This window comes from Cavia porcellus, unplaced genomic scaffold (assembly GCF_034190915.1).
Source record: "Cavia porcellus strain 051 isolate PalLab524CR breed Dunkin Hartley unplaced genomic scaffold, mCavPor4.1 scaffold_21, whole genome shotgun sequence".
Taxonomy (NCBI): domain Eukaryota; kingdom Metazoa; phylum Chordata; class Mammalia; order Rodentia; family Caviidae; genus Cavia; species Cavia porcellus.
This window is the reverse complement of record NW_026947504.1, coordinates 62160914-62183983: the sequence shown is the minus strand read 5'-3', so window position 1 is coordinate 62183983 and position 23070 is coordinate 62160914. Positions and strand designations below refer to the sequence as shown.

General features: G+C 39.0%; 1 protein-coding gene across 1 annotated transcript in view; it reads left to right on the top strand.

The window, feature by feature from the left end:
• Window positions 1–1254: 1254 nt before the first annotated feature.
• Window positions 1255–23070, top strand: part of Htr2a (5-hydroxytryptamine receptor 2A) — a 71040-nt gene continuing 49224 nt past the window's right edge. Inside the window, exons 1-2 of the mRNA XM_023560467.2 lie at window positions 1255–3864; window positions 6543–6743. Coding sequence (XP_023416235.1) covers window positions 3456–3864; window positions 6543–6743 — 610 coding nt within the window. The 5' untranslated portion in view covers window positions 1255–3455. The remainder of the gene's footprint in view (window positions 3865–6542; window positions 6744–23070) is intronic.

Genomic DNA, 23070 nt, shown 5'->3' with positions numbered 1-23070 from the left:
CCCAAAATTCAACATCAAGAAGGTTTAGAATAACTTCCCAATACTGGGGTTTTTAAATAAAATTGCCTCTTGCCCCTTTTAATTAAAATAGCATGGCACTGGGCAAAGCAGTGAAAAAATTAGGGTCTGTAGATTTCTCCCTAATTCTCATTTTTAATATACATTAATAATTAAATCAAAACACAGCTGCTGAAAACCTTCCATCACGAGAATTGCACCCTTGTTAAGAGAAGTCAGGTAGGCAAATAGGTAATTATAAATCAGCCACAGATCCAGTCAGTACCTTTGAGCACCAACCATATGACCAATCCTGAAGAAGACAGAGAATTCTTGTGTTTATGGAGCTGCATGCAACATGATGAATATTGAAAGGGAAGGCTGAAGAAGATGTTACAGTATTTGCATCTACTGAGGAAAAAGGGCCACAGTAAGCTTAACAACAAAAATAAGAATAATAGCAACTAAACCTTACTGTGTGCTTACATATGCACACAGCACATATATAAATTTACTTTGCTATCGAATCAATCCTCTAAGGTAATATTTCTTATTGATAGACAAGAAAACTAAAACGTAGACATTAAAAAATTTAAGCAAGTTAACACGAATAATAAAAGGCAAGCCAGGGTTTCTCGGAGGCAATGACTTTGGAACTGAGAAGGATTTTCAAAGCTGACTAGGATTTTCACAGATGAACACAAAGACAAAGGTGGAAAGAACATTCCAGACACAGGGGATTGCAAGGATGGTCATAAAGAAGGTCAGAAGCATTCAAGAGCAACCTGCACAAAGGCTGCTCATGGGGAGAATACAGGCCTGGAAAGTAGGGGTCCTGAGCGCAGCGCAAACTAAGAAAAGTCATGTACTCCACAGAGAGCGGATGAAGGAACCCAGACAAGGAGGTGGTGCCAATTTTTTCCCATCAGTAAGAATATTAATAAGAGAAAAATGGCTAACACATACTAAACATCCTGTACACTAGACATGAGCTAAATAAGTAAATTACCCGATTTCAGCTTCGCTATGACCTCATAAGGAAGGTACCACCATTGCCTCTAGTACAGGGAGAACACAGAATTGAAGAGGAAGTCTCTGGCTGCTCAAAGCTCTCCAATTTATGAATTATAGAGCTGGGACTCAAAACTAACGAACCATGATTCCTATGCCTGTGCCTCACTACCCACTAAAGAGTACACATACTTGTTGTGCAGGGACAGGAGAACAGTGACAGGGCAGACGGGAGAGTGATGCACCCACCCAGGAGGCAGACGAAGCAGCCCTCAACCACAGAACATTTAGCTGCGGGCTGGAGCCAAGGAAATTTGAGAAATATGTACACAGAGGTAGCACTGGAGACTGAGAGCTGGCCGAGACAAGAAGGGAAGGGTACTGCATTGTAGCCAGTTGTCTGAAGAGGTGGTGACTCTGTGAACAGGAGAATGAGTGGAAATAAGCCCTGAAAAGATGGGAGATGGAGAGGAACAGGACATGCAAAGGTCAAGGCCAGCGAGGTTGTAAAGGGGAGAATCCAGTAGTTTGGAACTCATGGAAATAATCTGCCACGAAGTTACAGATTTGGCCACAACATTTTGAAAGCCTGAGAGTGGTTGAAATGCCTATGAAAGAATGTAAAAAATAAAAGAAGATGATAATAAGCAGAAATCTCAAAACCCCAAACATTCCAGAAATAATCTATTTTCTCTTCTGTAAAAATAACACACTTCTACCTTTCTTAAAAGACTTCTTGAGAAAGACTTCTTCTCCGTGTAAGCAGTGTTGTTTAGTGTTGGTTCTGAAAAACCAACTCATCACCAGTTCTACGTAAAGCTTTGGATGACTTCTGGGTGGCATATTTCTGTTGGAGAAAAAGTAAGTTTGTTGTATATATTTAACAATAAATAGAAATAGTGCAGATAGTTTAGCAGAGTAATTGCCACTGATTTGCTGGCCACTCAGCTCATTTTGGACGTCACCCTGTTGGCTCTGGAAAGAAGAGCTTTGTGCCTCCAGTTCTCAGGACATGCTGTTTCCAGCCTTATGGACACTCTGGTCACTCTTCTCTGTTCAGTCTAGTAAATTACCACCATGAGGATTAGCTTCCTTCTCAGGAATCTGCATGAAAAGAGAGCTCTCCCACTTCTCCCTAAAGCAAAGGAAAACTTCCCGATGTTACCAGAAAGAAAGAAAAGCTGCTTGGTCCGCCTCCCTGGCTGTTGCTACCTTGCCGGTTATGACACACAGACAGAGGGAGGTCTGAGGAGGCGCCCAAGGCAGCCAGAGAGCAGCTCAGTCCCGTCCCCGTGGTAACCGGGAGCCCTGAGCCTGAGCGCAGGCTGCTCTGCCTACTTTCTCGCGTGGTTCTTTTGTGTCACTTTGACAAGGGCTGGTGAATGATCTCTCAGCGTGTGCCTGCCGAGGCCAGCTGCACAGGAGGAAGGAGCCACGCCGGCCGCTGGCAAAGGAGCCAACTCGGACCTCACAGGGCTGGAACTGGCTGCACCCTTGCAAGCAGTTTCCCAAGTCAGCAAAAACAGCAATCAAATTACTGTCTCACTGTGCTGCCAGGAGCTCAAGGAGAAGGGTCTGTTCCCCGGGCTCACTGCCCATGTGAGATGGGGCGAGTCACAGAATAGCCAAGCGTGCCGGCTTCACAGAGCTTGGGGACAAGCGTAAGTTTTCATGCTACTGTATTTTACTGCTGTGTGATTTTCTTTTCCTTGTTCTTTCTGGTCTGTAATCATGCTTGGCCAAAATGGATTCATTTCCATGAGAAATTCTGGAGTGGAAAGTTACCTACTAATCTTCAGGACTTTTTCTTTTTCCTTGTGTTTACTAAGCATCATAATACAAGCTGAAATTCCTGATAGCAATTGCTGTAGCATCTCAGACTAAGACTGAGAACTGTAACCTGAAGTGTGCCCAGTTACCAGAGGGTTAACACCGGCATATTTTTAATTGACTGTCTTCATGTCATCTGTATGTGTCCCCAGTGGTCTGGATTGCATGCTGTTTTAACACTGTGGTCAACTTTTGTGATCAGCATCTCTAACTGAGGGAGACAGAGCCAAGCAAGAGTGCTAGTTAGTTACAAAACTTTTATTCTTTGGCCAGGATCACATTTGTGTTCCTAAATTCTCAGAACTTTGCACCTGCTGTGCTAAAAGTCCATTCTGGTTGCTTTTTTGGGAGGAGGGGAGAAACCTTGCTTTGCTGAAAAAAAAAATTACAACTCAACAATGGACTGTGGTGAAATTGTGGAAGGAGGAAATGTAAAGAGCCCTCACAGTTCTCTAACTATTGTTATCATAATGGGAGAGAAAAAACCAGCCAAAGGAGCCCCCCACACACACCAGCTTCCGCACAGTGGAGCACGGGGACGCAAAGATGAACGGTGAACAGAGGCTGCCACTTGTGAGCCTTTCAACACTTCGTCTGTTACAAGTTCCGGCATAGACATGGATGTTCTTTGTGAAGAAAATACTTCTTTGAGCTCAACTCCAAACTCCTTAATGCAATTCAATGATGACACAAGGCTCCCCAGTGCCTTCCATTCAGGAGAAGCGAATGTGTCTGATGCACTGAACTGGACCATAGACTCTGAAAATCGAACCAACCTTTCCTGTGAAGGGTGCCTCCCCGCAACATGTTTCTCCTTACTTCATCTCCAGGAAAAAAACTGGTCTGCTTTACTGACAACTGTAGTGATTATTCTCACCATTGCTGGAAACATACTCGTCATCATGGCAGTGTCCCTAGAGAAAAAGCTGCAGAACGCCACCAACTATTTCCTGATGTCCCTTGCCATAGCTGATATGCTGCTGGGTTTCCTGGTCATGCCTGTGTCCATGTTAACCATCCTGTATGGTGAGTGGCATTCCTTTCTTAGCTGTGCGCAGGCTGCTCCCCAAGAGCATGTGCATGCCGTTAGCAGAGTCGGGCAAGGGGTTCCACTGTAACAGGAGGCTTTTTTTCATATTCTGAAGCCCACCACATTATGTTACTTAGGTTTCAACTCTGAAAATGATGTTTCCCTTAAAAAAAATTAGGAATCTATTATCTGAGATTATTAATTTTGAGCTTTAAACCAGATAGGTAGAGAGAATTATGAAGTTGTGTGCTTGAATATATACTTTATGCATAAATGATTACAAATAAACCAACACAGTCATTCAGCAGCAGTTTGCCCATCACTCTGAATCTGCTTGATTTGGGCTCTTTTATATTCTCACCCAAATATTCCAGCCTTAGGACAGAACAGTTTTGTCTTTGTCACAGTTGCCAGCACTTTTAATGGGGTGGTAAAACCTCAATTATCGTGGAACATTTATTTGCAGAGCAGCATTAGTGGTGGAGGGAGTTTAATGTTAAAATACTCAGTCTCCATTAGAATAAATGAATTCCTCTGGTAGTGGTTCCCTGCCCCAGAAGCTAATTTGGAAATGTGTCTTTGAATTATACCCTAAACTCGTTAACAATGCATATGCATAAACTCCATTCTGGTTTGGAGGAGGACAGAAAACAAATGGAAAGAGATTCATTTTGCTTTCTTGTCAACAGAGTTTGACACAGTTAAACATCTCAGCAAATCAGCAAACACTGGAAGGGTTTCATGGAGCAGCAGAATGAAACATTTTTTCCCCCAAATCATAAGTCACATAGACAAATTTATCTTTCAACGGAGAGCGAGGGAGAGAGAACCTTGAGACTGCTGACTTGGGTACATCAGTAGCTTACACAGAGCCTGGAGACAGGCTGAGGGACAGCTGTCTTTCACAAAGGATTTTCTGCCCAAATTTTAGAGGCTTAAAAAAAATAAAAGTCACCCACCCCTTAAGAAGGTGGAGGAGGAAGGAGGCGAGCGAGGCGGGGCGGGCATCACTCTGCACCGGGTCGCTAACTTTCATGCAAAGCTAAGCCCACCCCGCCCCCGCGCATGACCATTCAAATATCCAAGGGGAATAATTTAATCAAATGTGCGTGCCATTTCTCAGGAATTCTGGAGAGGTTTTCACTCCCTAAAAACCCCGCTCGCCCTTCGACGCGAATTCCAGGTGTGGAAGGTGACGATGCGGGAGCCTGCAGATGGCAGGGTGACCCCGCGGAAGGGTGGGGGGCGGGCCCCGGCCGGGTCAGGAGGGACCTCCGTTGGCGTCACTGGCTGGGGTGTAAGCGCGCCCCCTGGTGGCAGCCGCTCGCCCAGGCGTCCTTCCCCACCCGCCCTGGCAGATCCTCCAGCCTCCCAAAACTTGCGGGGTGCCCCCCAGCGGTCTGGTCCAAGGAAGCGCGCACTCCGTATCCACACCGCAGAAACCCGGACTAAGGTCCGCGGTTGCTTCCTTCCAGAGAAAACCCTTCCGAGAACCAACGTCAGCTCCGAGCAGGCTGAGCAGACTTCCCCTCAAGCGCTGCTAAAGCAAACACGTTCCTTTCAGCTCAAGCACTTTGCAAACAATGCAAGTGAGAGGTTGTAAAGGAGGGTGCTGTCTGCACCCTTTCCTTTTCTAATTATCCCCAGTGGCGTCTTGGTAGTCAGAGTATGTTCGCTTGTGAAGTTTGTGCAGTTTTGGAGTCTGTGATATTGTGAAAGAAGAGTGATCTTTCTTTACAATTTTCCGTCTTATACGCAGGCACCATTGCTTATGCTGCTATTAAAACTAGCAGTTTATAGAACCGTTTGATCCCTTCCAAAATACCCAAGGGGACACTTTGCTGAGGTCCATAAGGTGTCTTCTATCTTAATACAGCAGGGAAGCTGTCGTGCTTCTTAGGTATTGGAATCTTCAGAGAGCTTTAAAACCCATTTTCCCTGCCACTCATACACCTGAGAATGGTTTAACTGGGCAGCTTGGCCAGGTCTCTACAGCTCTCCAGTGGATTCTACGTGCAGGTCAGAGTGAGAACCGCCACCTAAGTGTGGTTCATGGGCCAGCAGCGTATCGTGTCTTCATTTTTTTTCAATTTTCCCATACAGCCCAAAATTGAGATTAACACTCAAAGCATCACTGAGTAACTGTTTTTCATTTTTACAAGTAAAGACTTGTTCCTATCCTGGATGGTTGATCATTTAGTCATTTGTATGTCATCGTTATACGAGACCAGGTGATTATAGTAATACCATGATGGGACTCGCCTTAGGAGGTAAAATCTGGGAGGAAAATATGTGTCTTAATAATGACAGTACAATTTGAGAGGTCCTCCCACAAAGTAGCTCAAAGCACCTCACAGCTCTGAGCCCTAAGTCATTTTTAAAGTAGTTTTACTAAGCAGTGGGAAAATGAGACAGAACCTCTGAAGAGAGACAGTTTGAGTTTGTCATATAACAGTAATACAATCCCCAAAAAACTCAGACCTTGTATTCATCAGTCGGTGTCATAGTGAAGTACATTTGCTGTTAGAATTTGTCCTGAGGTTGAAAACTTTTCACATTGCCCTTTGCAGTCTCCGGTGCCTGTCCCCACAATGGAAACTTCTGTCCCAGAGCATAATTCACATGCCCCAGGAGGCACAAAGTGGCTTACTGATGCTAAGCTTCTGTGTTGTAGGGTACCGGTGGCCTCTGCCTAGCAAGCTCTGCGCAATCTGGATTTACCTGGACGTGCTGTTCTCCACGGCCTCCATCATGCACCTGTGTGCCATTTCACTGGACCGCTATGTTGCCATCCAGAACCCCATCCACCATAGCCGCTTCAACTCTAGAACAAAGGCATTTCTGAAAATCATTGCTGTTTGGACCATATCTGTAGGTAAGCAGGAACATCTGTCAGAGTCTCATTTGGAGTGACAGTTCATGCTTTCCCAGGAGACTTGTTCTGTTTTGCTGCCCTGAAACCTGACATCCTGAATCTACTTTTCTGTGTGTTACAAAATATGTCCCAACAATAGTAATTATCAGATTTGCCTTACAAAAGGAAAATCTATTTATGTCACTGGCTGACAACATACATTTGTATCACTTTGACAAAGGTAAAAACAAAAACACTAGTAGAGGCAAAATCAGTCATAACTGTGCTGATTTCCCCTTCTTTAACTTTGATTTTACTAGTCTAAATACTAGGCATCCCACAAACAACTTTTATGATCACTGGGCTCTGGTCAACATTTGGGCACAGATGCTTGTACCCTAGAACGTAGATGTCTGGAGTTTAGAGAGATACCAGGTATCAAAACTCAGAAAGAGAATGTAGTGACAGAGGTTAGATGGCAACTTTGGGGCCCAGGCACTTCAGCCTGCCTGTGTCTCTGGGCCTCTTTGTCCTATTTAGATGCTACATACCAAAGGATTTCAACCCACCTCAGTGGGTTGATTTTTGCAGTATTGATCTATCACACACTTAACAGTCAGGAAAGCTCAGGTGATGGAAGTTAAAGGGACAATTCTTGCATAACAATTGTACCTGTCACCTTGGCAGGCTTGATTTTAACCAGAAGTTCCCTGAGGCTTCTTGCAAATAATCAAAGTTTTTCAGGCAAAGATTCTCTATTTACTTAAGGTTGAGTGACTATTAGCATGGACTTCCATGACAGACTATGAAATTTGCTAACACGATTAAATTCAGTAATTTATATGTGGCTACTCACAGCTTTATAACAGCAATACCAAACAAAATAACCAACATAGCCATGTCACATCTTGTGTCCAGATTCGATTGCTTCCTTTCTTGCTAACAATGAGAACCAGCAATCAGCAGAGCAGGTTTTGCCATGTCATAGATGAAGAAATTGGGGTCTAAAGAAAGTAAAATAAACTGCAAAGCTCCACATCTAGTCACCTGAGCAGTGAGAATTTTCTAGTTATGAGCAGAGCAAAAAATAGTAATACTTACTTAGTAATCCTATTCCAAATTTTTAATAAGTCTTAACTGTTTTCCACTTTAAACTTCACATTATGGTTTGAGGTAGAGAGAACAGAAGATTCTATTGTGCTTGTTTGATCCGTTTGGGAATCTAAGGATACGGGTCTTGTGGTTGCTGGGTCACACCTGCAACTTGAATCAGGGCCAGAACTGTAGGTTTCTGGCTCCAAACTTTGCCTGTTCTGCTAAATTTATTGCTTCTTTAAGAAACTTTTTTTTTTTTTTGCACAGTACTGGGAATTAAGCCTCAGTATCCTTTTTTATTCTTTTTGTTTGGCTACAGGGTCTTCCTAAGTTTTGTAAATTCTGCTCCTGCCTCAGCTTCCCAGACGGCTGAGATTACAGGTGTGTACCATCATACCTGGCCAAAATAGGGGTGTTTGTTTATTTGTTTTTGCCAAGAAAATGCTTGTGATCTAGGACCTTATTGGAAACAAGAGTTAAAAGATAGCAGTTCTCAGTCAAGCTGCGTACCAAATCCTCTACTCCTAAAGAACAATCTAATTGGTCCAGTGTGGGGCCAAATGATCGTAAGGCACAGCCAGAGGCAAGGCATTGTCAGAGAGGGATATAGGATGCCCAAAGAGGGTCACAGATATTGCAAATGAAGCAGCAAAGTTCTCAGTGAAGGTGTTCAACTTTTACTCCAGTGGACTATCCCATTGATGAGGTAGAAACTGGGAAGCTCACCTCAGCCACAGCAAGTTACCCACCTTAGTGCAACTTCATAATAACAGTTTCTGAACATTGAGGACAGACCCAGTAGTGTCTAAAACATCTGACTGAAGATCAGCTGCAGAAATGTAAGTCACAGAAGATGACACCATTTGCAAACAGGAGTCAATCCAGGTCAGTCTGACTCCAAAGCCCGGGCGTGATATACTACCCAATAAGGCAATCTACTTCTGGGTCTTCCTGGCTGGCTGAATGGTTGTGGCAGTACTGGCCAAGGATCATCATTCATCTGTTCGGCCAAAAGATCATATTGCAATGTGTTATGTCCTCAGCACTGACTGTACTAAAGCTTTCCTTTGTTAAAGCAAATCTGATGAATAAGATCCGCATTCAAAGATCTCTCTCACAGTGCTATGGGAAAGCTGTTATGGAAACACATAAGAAAAACTTACATAAGCTTTATTCTAGAATTCTGTGAGTTGTTTAGCTAAAGAGCAAGCAGGAGGGAAAAGGAAAGCCAATTCTACTGAGAGCTCTAAATAGGCTAAGCACAAGTATTTTCCCAAGTTTTCTTCTAATAGTTTTGTCTGCCCTCTTTCTCTGAAAATAAGACCTAACCAGAAAATATTTATCCTTGAAAACTAGAGATCAAAAATGCCGACTCCACTCCGCCCAGCCTTGCCTCACCTGGCATCGCCACTGTCTTGCTCGGTGATGGCTCTGTAAGATAGGTAAGGCTGAGTGGGCCGGCATGCTTGGTCTTTAGTTTGCAAGACCGGTGATTTTCCAATCAGGTATTATTTTGAGGGAAACACAGTGTTAGTCATTTGGGGGTTTGCTTTTTGGTTTTCTTGTTGTTGTTGTTCTGTGAGTATGTGTTTTCAACTTAGATCTCTAGGCCAGCTGAATTTTTTAAAACCTTTCAGATTTACTGGTATATAATTGACCAAGAAAATTGTTTGATATTTAAGGTGCACAATGGATGCTTTGATATACATATATTTATGAAGTGATTATCACAGTCTAATTAGTTAATTTCTCCATCTCACGCAGTTACCTATTACTTCGTAGTAAGAACATTAAAGCAAATTGCAAAAAGACAATTTAGTATTAACAACTGCTGTCACCATGCTATGCATTAAATCCTCTGGACTTACTTATATGCTGTGCCTGAAAAGTTTTTACCTTTGCCCCATACCTCCCCTTTGCCCCTCCTGCCCCAGGTAACTGCCGTTCTGTGCTTCAGAGGGTAGGCTCCTCATGTAAGTGAAATCACGCAGGATGGATGTTTCTCTGGCTTACTTCACTTAGCACAATGCCTTTACATTCACCCATATTATCACAAGTGGCAGTTTGCTTTTTTATAGCTGCATCTTGTGGAATTTGGATTTGTATACTACCTAATTGGTTTTAATTACCAATAATTAAAGTTCTCTCAGTATCTATTGATGTGATCAGCTTTTCTGCTTCAGTTTATTAATATATTGAGTTTTGTTGGTAAATTCCTGAGCATGATTTTAATCATTGAGCATCCCACTTGATATTTAGATGTTTTGCTATAAAAATTAGCTCCAGCTGATATTATATCTATGCCAGATTTTTGTGATTATCATTTTTCTGAGTATATATTATTCTATCCTATTTCAAACTTGTGACTTTATATTTAAAATGTGTGTTCCATTAAGAGGCATATAAAGTTGCATTTTGTTTTCACCCAATCTTTATCTTTTAATTGGAATATTTATTTTATATCCAATATAAATCAGATATATTTGGATTTAAACCAGTCTTCCTATAATTCCATTATCCCATTTGTTCTATATTCCAATTTCTTGCTGTTCTTGCTTTCATTTGGACTAATTAAGAATTGTTAATTCATCATTCCCTTTTATAAGCTTGTCACATTCATTCTTTTGAATTCTTTTGGTGATCACAATGTAACCTTTTGTGCTCAAATAGTCTAAAATAATCATTTAAACTTCTTGCAAAGGCAAAAATCTTAGAACATTTCAGCCCCACGTTTATGCTTGTCTTTGTGTTGTTTCCCCTTCTCTCTGTGTGCCTGTTATGAAGCCGATGTCATCATGTAGATGCTCTTGTCACATGTTCTGCTCATTCTGCATACATTTATTTCCATATAATGTTTCTCTCTGTTTATTGCTGTCTTTATTCCCATCATTTCACTGGGCTTCCCATTGCCTGTTCCTGAACAATTCCCTTTATAAAATCGCGTATAAATTTGCTCAGTTTTGTTACCCTAGGTCTTTATTTTGCCCTGACTTAAAACAGTTTTTGCTCGTTATAGAACTCAGCATTGGCATCCTCTTCTTCTCAGCAGGCTATAGGTGGCGTGGCAAAGTGTCTAGATTAAATGACATTGTTTCTTTGATTGTGAGAATTTATTGTTCTTCACACACCATCGCTTCTTGGAAATGCACCGTTGCTGCATTCAAATTTCTCTTTCTCTATCACTCTGACTTTGAAGTGCCTACATGTGGGTGACTTTTGTTTCTGTTTTACACGGGGCTTGTATCAATTCTTAAATTTGTACCTCTGTGTCTTGTCACCTTGAGGAATCTTTTGGTCGCTGTCTTCAATATTAATTCCCTCCATTTTTACCCTCAGTTCTGGGACTCACCTCACGTATAATGGGCATGTTATCCATGTTTCTTATAATTCAAGCAGTTTTCTATATGTTTAACCGTTTCCTTTCTCTTCCTGCTTTAGTCTGGATAATCTCATTACTTTTTCTTCTTCTGTCTTATGAAATCCTCCCAACAGCTACTTTGGCTCGCTCCTAAACCTGTTGATGGTGGTCATGGAGTCATGTTTTCCTCCCAGTTTAATGTGAGCTGTAAATATCTTTTCCTTCTCTTTACCCCACTTAGTTTGAATTTCTACTAAACTTTTCCATTCCTCTCCTTATTAAAGTTTAATCAAATAATTACTATATTGCTATTTCTATTACTCACTGGTTCTTTTTTTTTGTACCAGTAATGAAACTCAGGGCCCAGCAGGTGCTTTTGCCACTGAGCTAAATCCCCAACCCTCTATTACTATATCAAATAATAGTCTCACTGAAGTATTTTCTCATTTAGTCTGTGCCACAGTTCATAATTTTTTTCATAAATTTTTGAAGTAGATCTTTAAGACAAGTCAAAAAGTACAGAAGCCATAAGGATAAGTATAGACATGCCCAGTTGAAAGAAAAACAATGTTAGTTATGACTAAAATCAATATAAGTAAGTCCAAAAAAATGTAATGAATCCCAGGTGGAGTCAATACTTTTAAGATGCAAAGAAACTTGCAGCTTGACCACTAATCCAAAAGAGAAACCAAATATGCAGGTTATTCGCAGAAACACAATTTGAAATGGACAATAAGGCTGATGAAAAATAATCCCTCAGAAGTAATGAAAACATAAGCAGCAATGTCACACCACGTATTCCCTCCCTAACTGGCAAAATAAAGCAAGTGAAAACCCAGTGCTGGTCTATACATGACGCCCTACGCATCCTATCTTGCCTCTGAAATTGTGTATGGTTTGTTTTTGGACAACTCACTAAATGCTATTAAAATTTGATCTCCTAGTCACACTTAAGAGAGTCTTTTCCAGAGAAAAACAAAAGCACATATAAGAATCTTTAAAGCAATAACTTTTGAAATAATATGGAAACAAAAAGTTTGGGTTGTATTTAGATCCATTAGTTTTATCTAAGCTACAGAAAAATTTAGATCTCTTAAAAATATTGAGTCAGTACTATTTGATATTCAAGTGGAAGAATGTTCATGTTGTTAAATGCAAAAAGCAACTTGTTGGTGGCATGCGTGTTATGAGCTGGCTCTGTAAAACAATGACAATAATATATACAGTAATAATAACAACACTAATGTATGAATGTATCTATACCACCTAGAAACAATGACAAACTGTTGAAGTACCTCACACCAAGAAGACAAAGTTTGAAAGGATAACAGGATTATTGTCTCTCTCTTTTTTTGCATGTTTCTGTTTAGTTTTATTTGTCATAAATATTATTTACAGAGTGTTTTTGGTGATTAAGAATGAAATGTTTCACCTCCATCATGAGTCAGTGAGGGCTTCCTGAAGGAAGCAGCCAAACTCAAGGCCTACAAGCATCTGATAAAGAGGGATGTAGGTAACCACACCACAAATTACTCATGTTTTCTTGTGTTAGGTTTTGTTTATTTTTGTTTTGTTGTTGTTGTTGCTGTTTTGGGTACTACTTTAGCGTCCCTTCCTGCCTACTCCTTATCATTTTATTGCTTGCTTGGGTTTCCATCTAATCCTGAGGAAAATGAGCATAATTACAAATCAAATTCTTTTGTGAGCTTTCTGAGTAAAGAAAAGATAGCAAATATTGAGGCACTAGATTAAGAATGATCCTGAATTCTCTGCGGATCCCATTTTCCCCTCATAAACTGAATTCCCTTGATCAGTGACTTCAGTGCAATCTGTAAAATGAGCAAACTCTTTCCCGTGATGACTGCCTTGCCAGCAACACATGAAAATGAGATGCTTCTTTATTTGCTGTCTTTAGCAAACGTATATATTCGACAGAAAAAGTGAAAATGAAAATGACTGTTTTCACATTGTCATATTCTGACAGGCAAGTGACGACACTTTAAATCCTTTTTCCAGAAATATTATTTCATTTCAGAAAGACATTTGCAGCTCCTAGGGTAATTTAGAAGTGTGTCTGAACAGAAGCATTTTCTTTCCCTCCAGGCTAGGCATGATCATGTATTTTCTGCAATATTGCTTTTGCAATAGTACAAAAGGCAAGCTGTGTCACATTTTTCTCAGGGCCTTTGCCCTCATAAGCAGTTACACCGTACATAGAGTCCTAAACTAAATGCTTAGGTGCTCAGACCCTATCTCCCACCCTTATGCAGGTCTAACCTCCTTTCCAAAGTAGTGTAGGTATATAAGGAAACTTTGACATACAATGAAAATAATACATTGCCCTCTAGTTTTAATTTTTATTTACTTTATATGCAATTTTTAGCATCTTTTTAAGTTTATGGGCACATATTTTCTTTTCTAGAGTTGACTGCTCATGTTTTATTGTAGTGCTTGGTGATTATAAGCAAAACCTTTAAAGCCAGTCTGCCTGAACTGGAATCCTGGCTCTACCCCTTATAAGCTTTATAATCTCAAGCAAGTTATATGTGTCTTAGAATCCTAATAAAATGGATATATAAATACCTATGTTATGAAGTTATTTTAGGAATTAAGTGGATAGTATAATGTTTGTCACATAAGTGTAAGTTTTTGTCCCATTTGAACTCTTCCATAAGGTTCTTGCATTTTTCTTACTATTATATTTAGGTTGTTTCAATTTCTTAGTTATTGTAAATCGTGTAGCAGCGAACGTGAGTGCATGTGTCTCTTTAGCAGCATACTAATTTAATTTCTTGCTGATGTATACTGAGAAAGATTTGAGCATAAAATCTTTTAAACTTCTTTGTAAATTAGGAGACAGCGTTAGTGACAATGACCAAAGCAGTAAAAATGACAGGCAGGCACAGCAGGCCAGTACTCTGGTGTGAACAGGAGAAGATAAAAGGTAGAATCTTGTGGGGAGTTGCTCACAAATTGGGGAGAAATGGATGAGAGGAGTCGATTCTTTTCCATCAGCCTATGAATGGATAAAGAAAATGTTACTATACAAACTGGAACATTATTCAGCCATAAGAATGAGTGAAAACCTTCGATTTGCAGCTACATAGATGGAACTAGAGGACATTCTCTTAAGTGAAATAAGTATAAAAGAAAATATTATGAAAACTCATTCTTATGTAGAATAATTTTTAAAAATTGATCTCATCGATGTTGAAAGTGGAGTGATAATTACCAGCAGCTGGAGAGCTTGGTGGAGGAAATGTTCAGGAGTTGGTGAATGAGCACTGAATTATAGTGGGAGAAGTACGAGGTTCCAGTGTGCTGTTACTCAGGAGGGTGGCTACAAAAAATCGTAATATCCTGTACACTTTTTGAGCTAGAAGAAAAGAATTTTTAATGTTTTTACTCTAAAGAAATGGTAAATTTTTGAGGAGGTATATATGTTTAACTATATTTAAACATTACATAATGTATGTATGTATCAAATATCACATCATCCATTTAAGTATGAGCAATTTTATATTTTCATCCTTTAAAATTAATTTTAAAACAACTTTAACATTTCACCTCTTTAAAATCATAAAGCTTCCATAAGGAAGTTGTTATGTTTTAGTCTTGAGTTTCATTGGTAACTTCTTGGTGAATTATTTATCTATTAATAAGTCACATAAAAAATAATAAACTCACTTAACGCATGAATATATTTTCAATGTCAATTGGCAGCTCAGAACCTTAGAGGTTGCACAGTGGAGTGATCCTGTCTCCAGGACTCAGGGTCCTGTCTCTGTGGTGACCTTGAACCCTGAAGTTTCTCACAGTGCAGAGTGTAAACAGGAAGGGAGTATCACCCAGGAAAAGCCCTGGGGTTTCCACCCTCCAGGGATGTCCTGGGTCCCCTTCTATTTGTTTATCCTTTGACTGTATTGCAAGCCTTTCCCTCAAAACTCTGCTAACTGTTGTGATATATATATATAGATAGATAGATAGATAGATAGATAGATAGATAGATATTTCTTTAAATCTTGTTTCTCCTCAAACCAGAGTCATCTACTGCCTCTTTTCCAGACATATTTGAAATACCAGTCATGACTGTTATTTTTGAAATACCAATAAAATCAAATCTATTTCAAGGGTTATGATTTGTTCTTATTAATTTTTTTAATTTTTAATCACTGAAGGGGATTTCAGAAGTTAGTGTAGACCTATGCTCAGTTATTATTGTGATCCACACAGGCGCACAAAAATTATCTATGTATACAGATGTATTTCTTATATAAAGCTCCTGTTCACTTCCATAGGTTGACTTCTCCTCAAAGGTCTCCTTCCTCAACTTCTCCCTACCTCCAGATTGACTGTGGCTTTTGTGAGCTCCTTTTTTCTTATCTTTCTTAAGTGGTAGAATCCATCAGGTGTCTATTTTCTAGATTCTCACTTTTCGTTCTATTTGCTTTTGCTAAGTCCTCTCCATTTCTTCTCCATTTCCCTTCAATGTGAGCAGAACACTGTTGAATTGCTTAATACGTACGGTGGCTCACTCTGACTAGTTCAAACTAAGCCCAGACTCCTCGTGGGACCCTGGACACTCTAGACACACCCAGAGGAGGCTCACTCTGACTAGATCAAAAATTGCACTCATTGTCCACCCAGCTTTCCTTCAGAAGTCTCACGCTCAGTAATATCCTCGAAAGTCTCGTCAGTCTCAGAAATATCTACTGAGTCACTAGACATTCCACACACAACCCCTCTTCCTCACCTGCACGCTCAACTACAAAGCTAGTGTTTTTGTTTTTCCTGCTCAGTTTGCTAAGCAAATTTTTCAGTGACTTTCAGTATCTATCTCCTCTTTTATTGCAAATAGTTCCCAACCACAGGGTTGTCACTTTTATTCTCTTCCTTGCCACTGAAATCAGCCATGCAAAATTCAGGGTATTGAAATCTCCCCTGCCTGAAACTCTTGCATGCCCCTCTGTTGCCAGAAGACGACAAATACTTGAATGAAAGAAACCTGACCCCATAAATGTGATTCCTGTTCACACGTTGAGCATCTCCTACCATTCTTTGTCTCAGTCTTTATTCCTCAGCTAAAATAAATAACCCATCCTTCTCACATCTTTTCACTCTCGAGTATTTGTGTTTTAATCTGTGTTTGCAATGCTTTCATGGCTCATTACCTGGCTAACTTCTTTCCGTTTTGGTTCTATGTCATCCAGGAAGCCTTTTTCACATCTCCCTTTTTTTTGAGGATTAGAAATTAGCTATGCTTTGACCCCCCCCCCATTCTTCCATGTAGATATCTTTCCACCATTTTACTGTTATAATGATCTTGCTTATTCTCCCAGTAGGTCACAAGGATCGGAGAGCAAGTAATAGAAAACAAAACAAACCAAAAACTGTGCCTCAATTTGCTCTCACTGTGTACAACAGAAAATACCTGTGCATACGTGTGAATATTGATTTTTGGAGTCATTCATTGCAAGCACCCTTAAAAGAAATTTTATTTCCTTGGGCTCTCATTTTCAAAAGCTATTTTTAGTTTGTTTCCCCATACTTTAAGTGAATATGACTAACATTTATATGAAAATGAACTGACTTTAATTTTCTATTTAATATTAACAATTTTGTAATTATTATAAATGACTAATTAGTACAGCGCGTAGGAAAGACCTTTGTGTTTTATCTTGTTCTGTTTTTCATGTCAGTTGGTAAGCTTTAGTCTGAGATGTTAAACACTTTTTCAAAAAGCATTAAAAAACCTCTTTCAAGTTGGACTCTCCCATGTCATACTCCAGGTACAATCTCAGGGAGATTTCTTTTAACCTTAGATACTTGAAGAAAGAAATCATTTAACAGGGAGCACAGTATATCTCTTAGAACCTCTTAGATCTCTTGGGCAGGATCTTGCCACAATCATTAATAGAACTTCCATATTCCACAGTGTAAGCATCAGCTTTGCAAGTTCACTTACTTTTTTTACTTTCTCTAAGAGTGTTTACATTCTGGATAACTGAATTAGATCAATCAAGTTCCAATAAACTCACTGATTTAAAATTTAGGTAGGGCTGAGGATGTAGCTCAGTGGAAGAATGCTTACCTAGTACACATAAGGCCCTGAATTCAATCCCCAGTACCACTAAAAATAATAATAATAAATAAATAAAATAAAATGCAGGTAATAGATAGGCGTTTTTCTGGGTCCATTCACCTGTGTGGGATAACCACTTCCTAATAGGAAAATCCTGTGAACAAAGCCATGTTAGCAAGGCAAAGTTGGTGAGCGTCCACATTTTGAAGACTGCACATAAAAATATCCAGCAGGATGGAGACATGTTCTCCTGAATTACCTTTTTGAAATGAATCAAATAGCTTGCATTGTAATAGAGATACTACTTGCTGGGGCAGAAAGCAGAATTCACCAGGATAGTAAAAACACAGAGCTCCCCAGCAAAGCTGGGATTAAGGAAGTTTGTATGAAAATAGAATTTTCAAATATGGACAGAGTTTTCGCAGTGGACAGGAAAATGACACAGAAATGCCCATGAAAGGAGAAAAACATTATCTTAGGGCTTGATAACAAAGGGTTGAAATGGGTGAACTTAGATATTTCTAAGTGTTATTTTTGTAACTGTTACAAAAAATGCTTATGACTTGCCCTTTTCTAGTCTAAGGATGTTTGTATTAGATAATCAGTTGGCTGGATGGTACTGAACAAATGCTGAAGACTTTGTAGCTGTCAGCCTCATCTTTTTCTGTTAAAACACACGTCATAGTTCCAAGACTGTCACTTGCTCCCACTGGTTATGTTGCAGGTTCATGTTTTCTTGATGGCTTTTAGAGAGGCACTTTGAGACTGTGTATGAACAAGATGATGTATTTTTACCAAAAACATTTTCTGAATCTTTCTCCTGGAAAGGCAATTCTGGGAAGAGTTCAGATCATATTATATCGAGCTTTCTTGGTTTTCATTTCAAAATTTTCATTTTTCTGACCTTTCTGAAGGCTGGGTTCTAGCATATGGGTCTACAAAGACATTTTTTTCAACATAAGGATTTAAAGAAATGTGAATTACACTGGCACTTAAAGTGGTGTCTTTGCAGTAAGTTAATCATCCAATGGGTTTTTCTCATATTTTAAAATTATGCCTGATATAAGGAGTTGGGACCATGGGCTGTGATGAGCTGTGGAGAACAATATTTTGCCCAATTACATTGGAACATGTCATTAAAAATCTTTAGCATAACAATTTCTACTGTTCTCATAGCTTTTTAAGTCTTTTAAAATGTAATTAATTTGTTTTTTACATTGTCCTGTTTTCCATGGAATGGATTCATCATGACTCTTTTTCCTATTTCTACTCTCTTGAACTCCCAAGTGAACTACTATAAAGTTTTTATGAATGACCATGTCTATAGACTACATTCCCAGGTATCTACATTCCAAAGTTAATTCCCACCTTAGCTTATACATGTGGAATAGAACCTTTGGAGACCTCCTAATTGATATAGAGATCAAAAGTTTGTCTACTCAAGCATGCCCTTTGTCTTTCTAATAGATCAGTTAACTGATCTATCTTTGGTAAACATAGTTATTAAAATTTGTTTCATCTGAAAATACTCAAGGCTGTCTGAAGTAAAGAGATGATCCCATTATTGGCAGTGCTTGAAGACTGCTTTTATGTCTACTTAACTTTCATCTTAGGTACAAGTTTCTGAATCCCTGGGAAACTCCTGTGATATGCCAGATACTACACATTTATGGCTTTTTTACTTAAAAGGGAGAGAGGTTCCTACTCAGTTCTCCCACACTTTTCCACACTTGTCCACCAACCATTCTACTCAAGCATCTGCATGCCAGAGTGTGTATGTAACCATGACAATATATTGGATTCCAGTGAGGCAGATCCCAGCCCTGTTCTCCATCATAGTTTGAACAGACATGCTTCCTAGTTGTACTCAAAGACAGCATCTTTCATTCAAACCCATACAGCTATTACAGGAAGGAAGGGACAGAGATAAAAGGTGGGAAGAAAGATGGTTTTCTGAGAGGCTCTTGTGGTTTTACTCTGATAAATAATCATTTTAAAGTAGGATGGTTGCCTGCTCCCTTGAGTACGTAGGGGACCCTACTCAGAAAAGTGCAACAAATGAGAGTTTGCAGGAACACCTCAGTAGTGGCTTTTCCAGTAATTTCACAGATTAAATATCTGTTTCCACGGAGCTAGCTTTGGCAAAGCTGGTTGAGGCAGAAGCCAAGAATGAAAGCCATGCACCATGAGAATTTCACATTTCAGGGCCAGGAAAAAGCTGGCACTACAGTTGTACTTTTTGTCTTTTCAGTAGCTTGGTGCTTTAAACTCAGCAGGGAAGTACCTTATTAATTCAACCATGAAATGTTTTCATCATATTAATGAGGTTCCATCTTTGACTGTTTACATTTCTCCTAAAAGTGAAAGCAATCGCAGGGACAGTGTTAGCAGGGAATGTTCCCAAGGGAATTAGAACTTTTAGATTCTAGTTATGGTCTTCAAAATCCCACACCTGTAGCCCTTTTCTCAGTGAACTGCTTTGGCCTGCACTAGATCACTTGTATATTTTCAAACATTTTCTTTATCACATTTGAACAAGCCATTTTTAAGAATGCTTAAAAACCTGAATGAAAGTCTCAATGAAAGAATATGACCAAACTGTGAAAGTTAAATATTTCTGGGCATCCATTTTAGCCATTCTCAGACAAGTCGAAAAGGAACATAGATTCTAAATAATGTCTCCTAAGAAAAGGCTATCTTACCTTTGCATGAGAACCTCCTTTGTCTGTCAAGGATGACTGCTGTTAGGAAACAATGGAAGTATATACAAGTTACTGGGAAATCCATATTCTTAAACTCATTCCCAGAGCTGGTTTGGTAGGAACAGAGAAGCCCAAGGTCTGAACAGAACTGCTTAAACTATGAGTCAAAAATTTATGCAAATTTTCATGTTTCTCCTTCTGGGACCTCCATTAGCTCATGGAAAGGGCAAATTGGCTTGTTTCTCCTCGCAGGACTCGCAATCTACTGATGAATTACACAGTATGTACACTTTTTAAAACTGCAGATAGAATCTTGTTGTGTAGTGTAGAAATGACCGTGAATTTGTTTATGTAGCCCAGGCTAGCCTCAGATCATGATAATCTTCCTGCCTCAGCCTCCCAAGTTCTGGGATTACAGGCAGTGCCACCATCTCTGGCAATTGCAGGCTTTTATGGATGTCATGTGTATGTTGAGTATCTGAGTATTTCCATTTACAGTGTGCAAACTAGTCTCATAAATCATGCAGTAGGACATACTAGGTTTTTTTAAGCTTTCAAGGGCAAAGGTACATCTCACTGCCTTTGAATTGCTCTCCACCAGCACAACAGACACTTAATAAATGCTAGAGCTGGTCACAAATAAGTCAATCCTGATGTCCTCAATGCTGACGCATTGGCCATGATTCTTTACAATTTCCTGTCATGTTACCCTTAATTTAAAAACTACATTCAGGAGCAATTTGCATTCCAAGTTAGTAAGAAGGTTAAAAGGTACCTTCTTTCATAAGAACATGATGATATTTTAAAGATATCAGTGGCCCATAATAACATATTACCAGAATGTAAGAGAAAAACTAAAAGATTCAACTAAAGTAATTTCTCTGGTGCTGTTTTGAAACAGTTTGGAAAATCATAAGTCTTACATGGGATTTGTCTGAAATTAAATTACATTTTGATAATCCTTTTCAGCAGTGTGTTTCGATTTCTGCTGTTGGATTTAAACAGAGTAAGTTGTCAGCAATCCTCTGAACAAAGATGCTTTTATTCTGTTAGCAAGGCAGTCCACTTTTGGTCTCCTTATGATCTTCAGAGCCAATCTTAGAATTAGTTGGGTGTCAAAATACAGGAAGGACCTGAAACATCTGACTGATCTGAGCTATATATGTGTGGTTACCTGAAACTCTTGTCTCTGCCTGTATAGACAGTTTACTAGCACTTTATTTATTTATTATTTATTAGCATTGGATTTTGGCTGAATAAACTAAATCATAGGCCCTATTTAAAAAGCAACACTAAAGAGTTTTAAAATGGCTTGCTTGGTTTGGTTTTGTTTTGCTCTGTAATAGCTGAACGTAGAGCAAAACAAACTGATTATTTTGTAACTTGGCCAGTGGCTCAGCAGCTTAAATAAATGACCAACAGTGGAATTAGTTCTGGAGCTAATAAATGGGCCACAAGGATTCTGTTGTAAGCCAGCCCCCTGCTACAAGCAGAATCACATAGACAGCAATCACAGCGGAGGCAAAGTTTTCAGATTGGTTTACCTTTGCATCTTTTAAGTCAGAACTGACTTGTATACTTTGAATTTAGAATGGATTTTCACAAGAAAGAAATAACAAATCTGAATCAGTTTGCACTTACGCTTTCACATTAAGCTCCTATCATATGCCAAAGTCCAATAATTCATAAGCTAAAACAATTCTTAAAATGTGAGAAAGGATGATGGACTTACTCTGGTTAATTTAGAACAAATTGATAGCAACAAAAACAAATCAATAACAATAGGCCAGAGCATGGTGTCTTCAACACAAAGCTCACCTACACGTGAGTCAATAATATATAATATTGCCAAATTTGGAAATGATAGAGTGTATTGGCAGACAGTGTCGTATGAAAAGAGCAATAAGTATCAGGAAACTTGAGTCTGGCCTTTGTCAGCGTGTAAGCTGTACACCTTAGTTTGTCCATTTGTAAAAAAGGACTTGGACCACAAATTTTAAGTTAATTTTCAATTTTATAATTTCAATTATAGAATTTAACCTTGAAGTCTTAGCAAGAGTGCAAGCAAAACAAGGAATTTCTCTAACATAACTTCTTCAAACCATTGGTTTTACTGCCACTAATTTTAGCCCAATTAAGATGAAATGATGTGCAGGCTAAAATTCCGTATAACTGATCCAATTCCAGGATAAAGGAAACTCATCTTGAAATCTCAGTTATTTATTTTGAATGTTAGGTAATTATCAAGGTAAGATACAAGGTATTCGGCCAAACAATTTTTCTTTTTCAAAAATGAATACCACAAGGCTGAGGATTTAGCTCAGCAGCATAAACACCTGCCTGGCAAGTGTGAGGTTGTGAGTTTGATCCCTGGTACCCCCACCCCAAAAATAGAATACCGCAACAGCAGAAATATTTTAAGCCTAGCACAGCTATTTCCATTTTCATACTATATGGTATTTTGTCTTTCACATACAGCTTTACAAAGTTGCAGTAATATATGCTGGTCTGTATTTTATTTTTTACATAACTGTGTACTGATAGCGTATTTCTATTTTTCTACATGGACTTTATAATGATTTCATGTCTACACATTGTTTTCTCACATTGATATATCATAATTTATTGACTATTCTTCGGTTTCCAGTTTAACTTTTAAAAACAAAAATATTACACACAAAACAGCAATTTGGTATTTAACCTATTTTATTCTACCCTTAGCGTGGGCTGTTTCTGTACCTTTAGTTTCGCCAGCTTATAATTATCTCAGATATATTTAAAAGCGTTATCAATTTGGAATTTCCATTTTTAAAAGAATTACAAATAAAGATATATAATTTTTAAAAAATTTTGTAGTGAAAGATGTATCATAGAATTTGCCACTTTAACCATTCCCAACTATGTAGTTCAATAGAGTTAATTATATTCATGAAATTGTGCTGTCATCATCATCACTATTTCTAAACTTTGTCGGCCAAACAAAAGCTCTTATTAAGTGTGAGTCTTTATCCCCTCCCACCCCAAGTCCTAGTAATCTCTAATCTACTTTATTAGTTGTTCACTCAAAGTATTTCACATAATTGGAATAGTATAATATTTACCCTACTTTTA